General features: G+C 45.6%; 1 protein-coding gene across 1 annotated transcript; it reads right to left on the reverse strand.

Annotated features, from left to right (window-relative positions):
* Nucleotides 1–380: 380 nt before the first annotated feature.
* On the reverse strand, nt 381–5308 carry LOC311119569 (microtubule-associated tyrosine carboxypeptidase 1-like; the record flags this gene model as incomplete). The annotated part of the gene is made up of 6 exons (XM_084194245.1): nt 5225–5308; nt 3349–4428; nt 2919–3062; nt 2111–2369; nt 564–879; nt 381–471 (listed from the first exon to the last, which is right to left on the reverse strand). Exons 2-6 carry the CDS (start codon nt 4402–4404, stop codon nt 381–383), a joined length of 1866 nt encoding a protein of 621 aa, XP_084050371.1. The 5' UTR covers nt 4405–4428; nt 5225–5308.
* Between the last annotated feature and the right edge of the window lie 6585 nt (nt 5309–11893).

An 11893-nucleotide genomic window follows, 5' to 3' on the forward strand; every position in this document is an offset into this window, starting at 1 on the left:
TCATTTCGCGAATGAAAAAAACAACCTCCAAGCACCTAAACTAAAGTAAAGCACAAAACATCAAACAAACAAAACAGTCATTCCTATTTTTATCACTATACATAACTTCAAAAATAATAATAAACATATTAATAAATGAATGTAAACAGCATTGATACAACATGGGCAGGAATAGATTAGACAGACTGGTGACACTCATTTCACTCAACTGATCACTCTCTTAATCTCTCTATTTCACTTCATTTCTCTGGGGTTTCCCAGGGCTTCTCCCAGGGGTGGGGTGTGAGTTAGGGTTGGGGTGGTGGGTGGGTGGGGTGTGGCCAGGGTGTTGTATTCTGTCGTAAGTAAGGCTGATGATGATGATGATGATGAAGGTGGGTCTAGACACCGAAGGTGTTCTCTCCGCTGTACGCCACGTATAAAAAGCCGTCCTCGTCCTTCTCCTTCTCGTACAGCTGTCCCATGGTGATGCTGCAACGGACAGACATGAGGAAGAGGGGAATGTAGACGTAAACAGACCGTGGCCCAAATGGCACCCTATTCCCTAACATTCACACACACACTGTCCCCCACCAGGCTGCGAGGTGTCCGTCTGTCCCCTCTTGGCTCTGAGGCAGTACTCCCAGCGCACCGCGGGATCCTGGACGAACTGAGCGATGTGGCTGAAGAGCTGGCTGAAGCTCATCCTGGCGGCGTGGTACACCGTATAGTAGAGCAGAGCGGCGCGCCACAGGTAGGGCTGTTTCCGTAGCAACACACTGTGCAGGCTTGCCAGGCCCTCTTCCGTGGGATTGGCCGGTTTCAGGCCATACTGCTTCCTGCCTGCGGAAGTGGACCAGGACTGCAGGTTGTTGTTCACACCCCGAAGGTAGTGGGTTCCTGGGAGGGAGAGATGGAATAACATGGGGGTGTAGAGATGAGAGATGGAAGTAGATTTATTTCAGGTAATGTTTGAGAGAGAGAGCGATGAAAATCATGGAATTGTATTAAGGTTGTGTGTGACAGAGCTGGAAGAAGGTTTATTTCAGGTAATGTTTGCCTGAGAGAGAGATGGAATAACAGGAAGGTATTGAGGCAGTGTATACCTGATAGGGAGAGAGAGATGAAGGATGGTTCATTTTAGACTAGCCTTACTTGGCTTCTGTAGTGGACATGGCTGGTGAACAAATTCAACACAAATACTGAGTTGTGTTTGCGTAGAACTCAGAAATGATAACTCATAACTAATTTATGATGCTGTGAGGATGATAAACACAACCCAAATCCCCCACACGGTGACAACATGCTGTATGGTACAGTCAGTGATAAACACATCCCAGATCCCCCACACAGTGACAACATGCAGTATGGTACCGTCAGTGATAAACACAACCCAAATCCCCCACACGGTGACAACATGCTGTATGGTACAGTCAGTGATAAACACATCCCAGATCCCCCACACAGTGACAACATGCTGTATGGTACAGTCAGTGATAAACACATCCCAGATCCCCCACACGGTGACAACATGCTGTATGGTACCGTCAGTGATAAACACATCCCAGATCCCCCACACGGTGACAACATGCTGTATGGTACCGTCAGTGATAAACACATCCCAGATCCCCCACACGGTGACAACATGCTGTATGGTACCGTCAGTGATAAACACATCCCAGATCCCCCACACGGTGACAACATGCTGTATGGTACCGTCAGTGATAAACACATCCCAGATCCCCCACACGGTGACAACATGCTGTATGGTACAGTCAGTGATAAACACATCCCAGATCCCCCACACGGTGACAACCTGCTGTATGGTACCGTCAGTGATAAACACATCCCAGATCCCCCACACGGTGACAACATGCTGTATGGTACCGTCAGTGATAAACACATCCCAGATCCCCCACACGGTGACAACATGCTGTATGGTACAGTCAGTGATAAACACATCCCAGATCCCCCACACGGTGACAACATGCTGTATGGTACCGTCAGTGATAAACACATCCCAGATCCCCCACACGGTGACAACATGCTGTATGGTACAGTCAGTGATAAACACATCCCAGATCCCCCACACGGTGACAACATGCTGTATGGTACAGTCAGTGTAGTGTACCTATCTCATGCCTGAACATGCCCTCCAGCCAGTGTAGTGTACCTATCTCATGCCTGAACATGCCCTCCAGCCAGTGTAGTGTACCTATCTCATGCCTGAACATGCCCTCCAGCCAGTGTAGTGTACCTATCTCATGCCTGAACATGCCCTCCAGCCAGTGTTGTCGTGCTCCAGACAGGTTGATAGTCAGAGTGGGACGACAACTCTCCACCATCATCACAGCCTGGGACAGCAGCTCCTCAGACAGACACACCACCACCTAGACCAGGTCATCATCATTACCATCATCATCATCATCATCATCATCATACAGACACACCACCCTCTAGATAAGGTTATCATCATCATCATACAGACCACCACCCTCTAGACAAGGTTATCATCATCATCACACAGACCACCACCCTCTAGACAAGGTTATCATCATCATTACACAAAGACATCTTGTTAACACACTAACCTTCAAACACACTACACCACAGGAGTTTGGTGGCACCTTAATTTGGGAGGACGGGCTCGTGGTAATGGCTTGAGAGGAATCGGTGGAATGGTATCAAATACATCAAACACATGGTTTGATGCCATTCCATTCACTCCAATCCAACCATTATTATGAGCCGTCCTCCCCTCAGCAGCCTCCACTGCATTACACGTAACACACCAACCCACAAACACACTACCCATAACACACCAACCCTCAAACACACTACCCATAACACACCAACCCTCAAACACACTACCCATAACACACCAACCCTCAAACACACTACCCATAACACACCAACCCTCAAACACACTACTCACTCACCTCTCCTACACAGTTCTCCTTCTGCAGGTACTTGCGTGCAGCAGCCCAGACTCTACTCTTCGGTAAAATACTTCCTCCCGTCACCTCCTCAAAGTTCTCATAGTTACCAAACTTCCTCAGAATACACTCCATAATCCCAACAGCCTAGAGAGAGAGAGAGAGAGAGAGAGAGAGAGAGAGAGAGAGAGAGAGAGAGAGAGAGAGAGAGAGAGAGAGAGAGAGAGAGAGAGAGAATGAGAGAGAGCGTTAGAGAGAGAGAGAAACGCCCAGGAAGAGCAAACAACGATTCCAGGACCTGAAGAGCAAGCAATGACATTTCAAGTTTCAAGTTAATTTGCCCCAAAATGAACATAATAACTAAACATGCAGAAATCCCCAGAGTGGGTTATCTTCCTATCATCTAATATCTTTGCCAGATAGAGAGACCTACCTGTGTGAGGAAGAGGCCAGATCCCTCTCTGTATTTCTCCAGCACAGTGCTGGGCTCCGGGGTCGAGTACTCAAACTGTGGGTCGTATTTATAGTCAGACTGGAAGAAGGCCTGCCTCTCCTGGTCTAGGTTAACGGGTCTGAGGGCCACAAGGAGACAGGGGCCCCGCGGCGTGGAAGGCAAGGGCAGCGTGGAGGCCCCTCCAAACCCCCGGGCAATGTGGGGAAGGGAGGTGGCTGGCCGCATACGCCCCCTGGTGGCCCGGAGGCCCATTGAGGAGTTGTTGACGGTACAGGTGCTCTCGCTGCGGCGCATCCAGCCTCTGGGGCCCAGGCTTGGGCTGGTGAGGGAGCGGGCTGGGGGAGAGGAGGCAGCGGAGGGACCACCACCGCTGCGCCAGGGGGGCTGCAGGACCCTGCGGTCCAGCACGGGCTCAGAGCCACGGAGACGCAGGGGCGTCACGTCCAGGCTGAGGGGCCGGCGGAGTGGGGGCCTGGTCGCCACCTTGTTCCGAGACGAGGCCGTTGCCACGGTGACGTCCCGCCGCAGAGAGACCACCGGTCCATCATATGGCGAGTCTGGGTGAGAGGAGTCGGTCGAGGAGCAAGCACTGGCACTAGGGCTGGGGGTAAGGCCGACATTGGCCCCCAACAACTGAGGTTGAGGCTGGGGTCCATTGTGGGAGTTGGATAGCCGCTCCCTCTTGGTGACACTGCTCGTCCTGGCACGGAGCCAGGTGCTGGTGGTGGTTTTGGGAGGGTCCGGTGTTGGTTCTTCTGTGGTTTTGGGAGGGTCTGCTCTGGTGCCTTCTGTTCTAGTGGTGGTGGTGTTAATGGTTTTGGTAGTGTCAGGTCTGGTCTCTTCTTTTCTAGTTGTGTTGGTGGTGGTTTTGGGGGCATCCGGTCTGGTGTTTTCTAGTCTGGTGCTGTCGCTTGTGGTGGTTTTGCGAGGATCCGGTCTTGGTTCTGGCCCTGTCAGGTCTGTGGTGCTGCTGCTCCCTCTGACCCCCTGGACATCTGTCCGATCCATACAGTCCTCACCTGGGTCCAAAACCATCACCGCTGGTCCAACCACACCACACTGCAAACACAAGATGGTCAGCTTTTGGTCTGTCACAAATAACCCATTGATTGTTATGACTATTTTATGCAGTCAGTGATTGTGTCAGGAATAGGTGACAACAAGTTCAAAAACATTTGTGCCACTGCTTTAACTGGATTCCATGGACCCATTACTGGCCTAGTGGCTTTATGGACAGGGGCACGCAAATGTCCCTGTCTGATTATCTGATTATGCAAGTATACCTCCGATTTTGAATCCGCCTGCAACATAGAGAGGACTCCGTCGGGCGGGGTTTCTGTGCTGCTGAATTCGAAACTAGGTGGTCGGGACGGGCTCTGGCCATCCCATATATGGGACTAGTATTGACTTCAAACAAGAACAAAGATCCGAATCCTATAGATGTCTAGCCTACATATTTAGCCTATATTTACACACGGCAGGCGCGACTTCTGCAGTGTATTGTATTGAGGTTTTATATCCATTTGGACCACCAAAGTGTATTGCATACAAATTAGCAGGATATCTCTCCGTTATTCTGACATGGGCGTAATGTAATGGGGAAAATACTCGTTGTGCTATATTGTAGCGTACAACAAACCGTTATTATGACACTGTGTTATTATTATAGCCATGTCAATAGCCATAAGTGTCAATATATTGTTTTCAATGACAGTAAAGGATGAATCGAGAAAAGAACGGTTTTCTCAACATGTGTAGTTTTCTTCTGATCTGATCTTTAGAATCAGATAATAAATCGAGGATGAGCAAGACAATAACCAAAACTCAAATAATCGTAGTCATAAATGTGTTTTACCTTGCAGCGGGGTTTGGTGATCAGATTTGTAAACGCAGGCTTTTCTTTAATTCATGACGCCCAGCTCTGCTAGAGCTCTCCACAATGAGCGGCGGGAAGGTTTCCGGTGGATATGAGCAGCTATAGTGGATGGGCCGCCCGGAGAGGCATGCGAGGAAGTTCGGACTGTGTTGGAAGATATGACGCGGTGGCACCGTTGATGAACTAGCCAGCGAGCCATGCGCAGTGCGTGCCGCTATCCTGCGTCCTTACGCACGTGGCATCTCTCGGAGGCAACGGAGCAGTGAGGAGCACGTAGCCTACATTCCCCGAGGTTAACATAAGCCCCGTATAATTATAACGGTTAGAGCCTGATAGTGAGATCAATATATTGAGATGTACATACAGTGCCTTCGTAAATTATTCAGACCCCTGACTTTTCCCACATTTTGTTATGTTACAGCCTTACTCTAAAATTGATTAAATAAATAAAAATCCTCACACAATACCCCATAATGACAAATCAAAAACAGGTTTTTAGAAATGTTTTGCACATTTATTAACAAACAAAAAACAGAAATACCTTATTTACATAAGTATTCAGACCCTTTGCTATGAGACTAGAAATTGAGCTCAGGTGCATCCTGTTTCCATTGATCATCCTTGAGATGTTTCTACAACTTGATTGGAGTCCACCTGTGTTAAATTCAATTGATTGTACATGATTTGGAAAGGCACACACCTGTCTATATAAGGTCCCACAGTTGACAGTGCATGTCTGCCCAAAAACCAAGCCATGAGTTCAAAGGAATTGTCTGTAGAGCTCCAAGACAGGATTGTGTCGATGCACAGTTCTGGGGAAGGGTACCAAAACATTTCTGCAGCATTGAAGGTCCCCAATAACACAGTAGCCTCCATCATTCTTAAATGGAAGAAGTTTGGAACCACTAAGACTCTTCCTAAAGCTGGCCGCCCGTCCAAACTGAGCAATCGGGGGAGAAGGGCCTTGGTCAGGGAGGTGACCAAGAACCCGATAGTCACTCTGACAGAGCTCTAGAGTTCCTCTGTCTAGATGGGAGAACCTTTGTAGTGTCTTAGAGTCTGTGATGTGCTGACCTTTGCAAAAAGTGTGTTAGAGGAAACTTGACTCTAGGATTTTGCTGATGTTGCAAAATGGTGTAACAGATGAACTTTACTCTACTTTGCTGAAACATCTGGAAAGCATTACTAAAGTTCAGGGAAAAGGTATAGGGGGAGAGATGTGGAAAAGGCCAGGGATTGGTTTTTAGAATCACACCATATTACGTCATAAATGATATAAAACCATGTCTTGAACAATAGGAGGGAAGAATAGCGAATTACAGAATTTGGCTCTTGCTGTTCTTAAGATATCTGCAGGTATCTGTAAATTCGATGCTGAAAACCCTTTGTTATAATAAACCTTTATAAACAAAGTACAGTGTCGGCGGACTCCTTATCATCACAGCATGGATCAGCAAAGGTGTGTCTTTTGGACACTACACCTTCCAGAAGGACAACCATCTCTGCAGCACTCCACCAATCAGGCCTTTATGGTAGAGTGGCCAGACGGAAGCCACTCCTCAGCAAAAGGCATTTGGAGTTTGCTAAAAGGCACCTAAAGACTCTCAGACCATGAGAAACAAGATTCTCTGGTCTGATGAAACCAAGATTGAAGCATGGTGGTGGCAGCATCATGCTGTGGGGATGTTTTTCAGCGGCAGGGACTGGGAGACTAGTCAGGATCGAGGCAAAGATGAATGGAGCAAAGTACAGAGAGATCCTTCATGATAACCTGCTCCAGAGCGCTCAGGACCTCAGACTGGGGCAAAGGTTCACCTTCCAACAGGACAACGACCCTAAGCACACAGCCAAGACAACACAGGAGGGGCTTCGGGACAAGTCTCTGAATTCCTTGAGTGGCCCAGCCAGAGCCCGGACTTAAACCTGATTGAACATCTCTGGAGGACCTGAAAATAGCTGTGCAGCAACGCTCCCCATCCAACCTGACAGAGCTTGAAAGGATCTGCAGAGAAGAACGGGAGAAACTCCCCAAATACAGGTGTGCCAAGCTTGTAACATCACACCCAAGAATACTCGATGCTGTAATCACTGCCAAAGGTGCTTCAACAAAGTACTGAGTAAAGGGTCTGAATACTTATGTAAATGTCATATTTCAGTTTTTTATTTGTAATAAATTACTAAACATTTCTAAAAACCTTTTTCTTGCTTTGTCATTAAGGGGTATTGTGTGTAGATTGATGAGGAGAAAAAAAAACAATTTAATCCATTTTAGAATAAGGCTGTAACGTAACAAAATGTGTAAAAGGTCAAGGGGTCTGAAAACTTTCCGAATACACTGTAAGGTCCTGTGGTTAAACTCCTCAGAAAGCCCTTCAGTAATGCCCCCAGTCTTTTTAATTCAACGTTTAAATAACATTATGTCTAATAAATCACTGTGTGTTTATTTCATGAAAATAACTTGAAATATATATTTTGTATCATTTATTTTCCCGAGCCTCCTTTTTGCCATTGAAATGCTCAGTCTGATTGTGTGGCTGTGCCGATACACATTGTAATACAGTGGTGGATAGGATCCTCTAGACGAGGGTTCTTCCATTCCGGTCCTGGAGGGCCGAAACACTTCTGGTTTTTATTTCTACCTGGTAGTTAATTGCACTCACCTGGTGTCCCAGGTCTGAATTAGCCCCTGATTAAGAAGGAGAGGATGAAAAACAGAGGTGTTTCGGCCCTCCAGGACCGGAATTGAAGAACCCTGGTCTAGACTCTGCAGCCTACCCTGCTTAACCCCTTCAAAGTAGGATACATATGCAAATAAAAGACGACTGGTCATTGGTCATAATAATCAGATCAGATTGTGATGTCATGCTGTGGGCCAATAACTCCATCCCACCTGAACAGACTGAAATTCGAGGCACTTTTTTTTCTTCTATAAAAAGCTTACTCTAAAAAGGGCATTATCACAATTTCAGAGTGTTATTTCGACCTCCATAGTGTGTAAAATGTAATAAAATAAAAAAAACAGGACAATCACGTTTTTTCACTGAGTTGAACAGTTTATTCTGTTTCTGTGTTGCTGACTGTTGACCTCTGTTCTCTCGGAAGCAGAGTTCTATGCAGTTCTGTGAGTTGTAACAGGGGCGGCAGGTAGCTTAGTGGTTAAGAGCGTTGTGCCAGTAACCAAAAGGTCGCTGGTTCTAATCCTCCGAGCCGACTACGTGAAAAATCTGTCGATGTGCCCTTGAGCAAGGCACTTAACCCTAATTGCTCCTGTAAGTCGCTCTGGATAAGAGCGTCTGCTGAATGACTAAAATGTAAATGTAACACATGAATTGTTTTCTGAAATAAGAAACAACCAAAATGCTGAATCTGCTAGTTTATGGAAATAGTTGATATCTGTCCATGTAACTGGCTCCATGCCTCAAGTAGTTGTGAAAAACTCTCCCTCACAAATGTGAAGCTTTTTTAAATCAAAGTATGAGTACCACAATAAGAACACAATTAACTTAGTTATTAAAATGTGGAACGTATTTAGCTTTATTGCTGAAACAAACATATGAATTTGTTGACAAAAAATAATAATTTCAAAATACACAGTAACTTTACACTATTTACACTATGGTCAATAAATAAGAATAAAATAATATTATTCTATGTACAACAAAAATATGATATTCTATTTTCTTGACAGATCTGACAGTTATGGCAGTTAGCTGGTGGTGGCGGTGGTTGATGACATCATCGTCGTCTTGGCAGTGGTCGATCTGCTCTCAATCTTGGTCACATGACTCTGGACCCAGGCTTCAGAAGGGTCAACACAAAATGTCTTCCCTTTCTTTGTGGTGAAACTGCAACAGAGTCACAACACATTGTCACTCATGACATCCAGTCTATAATATGAATGCTCCATCTGGTCTAGTACAGTGTAGCCTAGATATAGCCTGGTTCCAGATTCAGAATTTGCTCAAATGGAGCTGTAATTTAAGATTTTCTAAAATTTTAATACAAAAAGCATTACAAGAACATTGACGTCTTGATTTTTTCCAAAGTAACTGTTAGCAAATTCTGGTAAATTGATAAAACACACATTCTTTAATAACCTCAACGTCAACTTGTTTTGACATCTCATTGTCCTTTTAGCTCTATAGATGATATATTTTTAATGTTTTCCGTATATTTGGAATGCTTTCAGACAATGCGATTAATCACAATTAAATAACAATAGTGCAGTGAAATGACAGAAAGTGACCTTTAGTTAACTGATGAACTCTGACAACCTTAGTGATCCTATACTATCACCACTACAGTCCAGTGAAGTATAGGGTCTCTATGTATCGGAGGTTGTAACCATGCATCCCTAGCAACAGATTTGGACCCGTCCACAAACGGTATAGAACATGTTATGCCTTTAGAAATCTTTGTGTGTGTGTGTGTGTGTGTGTGTGTGTGCATTGTGGTTAACTTACACCAGTGCTTTGCGAGGGCAGCTACTAGGGGTCTTATAAACTGACACCATTGCATCAAGAGGGAGCCTCCTGGGGTGGAACTTCACACAGCAATTTCTGGCAGTTATTGCTTCAATCCCCATGACAGCTGGAAATAAAGGACGATCACACTCACTGGTCAACACATGGTGCTTCTTCCTATACGCTCATATACACACTGTACATACACACACTGTACACACACACACACACACACACACACACACACACACACACACACACACACACACACACACACACACACACACACACACACACACACACACACACACACACACACACACACACACACATACACACACACACACACACACACACACACACACACACACCTGCAGACGTGGTATGGAGGGAGCAGAGCAGTCCCAGGAGGAGTAGAGCAGTCAGGGTCTTCATGGTTCAGAGATGGTTGAGATGCTGAAGATTGTGTTGTCTGAGATGGTCACTGATGTTCTGGTCACTGATGTTCTGGTCTCTGATGTTCTGGTCTCTGATGCTCTGCAGCACATGATGGAAACATTTTCTAGAATTTCTTCAATTATACAGCTAAAGCCTGTTTCTGCTGAGTGTGAAGTTGGTGTGAGTGTTGGGAGAGTTACAGAGACTACAGTAGTCTAGTGAAGTTGGTGTGAGTGTTGGGAGAGTTACAGAGACTACAGTAGTCTAGTGAAGTTGGTGTGAGTGTTGGGAGAGTTACAGAGACTACAGTAGTCTAGTGAAGTTGGTGTGAGTGTTGGGAGAGTTACAGAGACTACAGTAGTCTAGTGAAGTTGGTGTGAGAGTGGGGAGAGTTATAGAGACTACAGTAGTCTAGTGAAGTTGGTGTGAGAGTGGGGAGAGTTATAGAGACTACAGTAGTCTAGTGAAGTTGGTGTGAGTGTGGGGAGAGTTACAGAGACTACAGTAGTCTAGTGAAGTTGGTGTGAGTGTGGGGAGAGTTACAGAGACTACAGTAGTTTAGTGAAGTGGTGTGAGTGTGGGGAGAGTTATAGAGACTACAGTAGTCTAGTGAAGTTGGTGTGAGTGTGGGGAGAGTTACATTGAGTACAGTAGTCTAGTGAAGTTGGTGTGAGTGTGGGGAGATTTACAGAGAGTACAGTAGTCTAGTGAAGTTGATGTTAGTGTGGGGAGATTTACAGAGAGTACAGTAGTCTAGTGAAGTTGATGTTAGTGTGGGGAGATTTACAGAGAGTAAAGTAGTCTAGTGAAGTTGGTGTTAGTGTGGGGAGATTTACAGAGAGTACAGTAGTCTAGTGAAGTTGATGTTAGTGTGGGGAGATTTACAGAGAGTAAAGTAGTCTAGTGAAGTTGGTGTTAGTGTGGGGAGATTTACAGAGAGTAAAGTAGTCTAGTGAAGTTGGTGTTAGTGTGGGGAGATTTACAGAGACTACAGTAGTCTAGCGAAGTTGGTGTTAGTGTGGGGAGATTTACAGAGACTACAGTAGTCTAGCGAAGTTGGTGTGAGTGTGCGGAGAGTTACAGAGACTACAGTAGTCTAGTGAAGTTGGTGTGAGTGTGCGGAGAGTTACAGAGACCACAGTAGTCTAGTGAAGTTGGTGTGAGTGTAGGGAGAGTTACAGAGACTACAGTAGTCTAGTGAAGTTGGTGTGAGTGTAGGGAGAGTTACAGAGACTACAGTAGTCTAGTGAAGTTGGTGTGAGTGTGGGGAGAGTTACATTGAGTACAGTAGTCTATTGAAGTTGGTGTGAGTGTGGGTAGAATTACAGAGAGTAAAGTAGTCTAGTGAAGTTGGTGTTAGTGTGGGGAGATTTACAGAGAGTAAAGTAGTCTAGTGAAGTTGGTGTTAGTGTGGGGAGATTTACAGAGAGTAAAGTAGTCTAGTGAAGTTGGTGTTAGTGTGGGGAGATTTACAGAGACTACAGTAGTCTAGTGAAGTTGGTGTGAGTGTGCAGAGAGTTACAGAGACTTAAGTAGTCTAGTGAAGTTGGTGTGAGTATAGGGAGAGTTACAGAGACTACAGTAGTCTAGTGAAGTTGGTGTGAGTGTAGGGAGAGTTACAGAGACTACAGTAGTCTAGTGAAGTTGGTGTGAGTGTGGGGAGAGTTATAGAGAGTACAGTAGTCTAGTGAGGTTGGGGAGAGTGTAGCGATAGTTACAGAGAGTACAGTAGTCTAGTGAAGTTGGT

This window comes from Coregonus lavaretus (genome assembly GCF_964263955.1).
Source record: "Coregonus lavaretus genome assembly, contig: HAP1_SCAFFOLD_861, whole genome shotgun sequence".
Lineage (NCBI taxonomy): Eukaryota > Metazoa > Chordata > Actinopteri > Salmoniformes > Salmonidae > Coregonus > Coregonus lavaretus.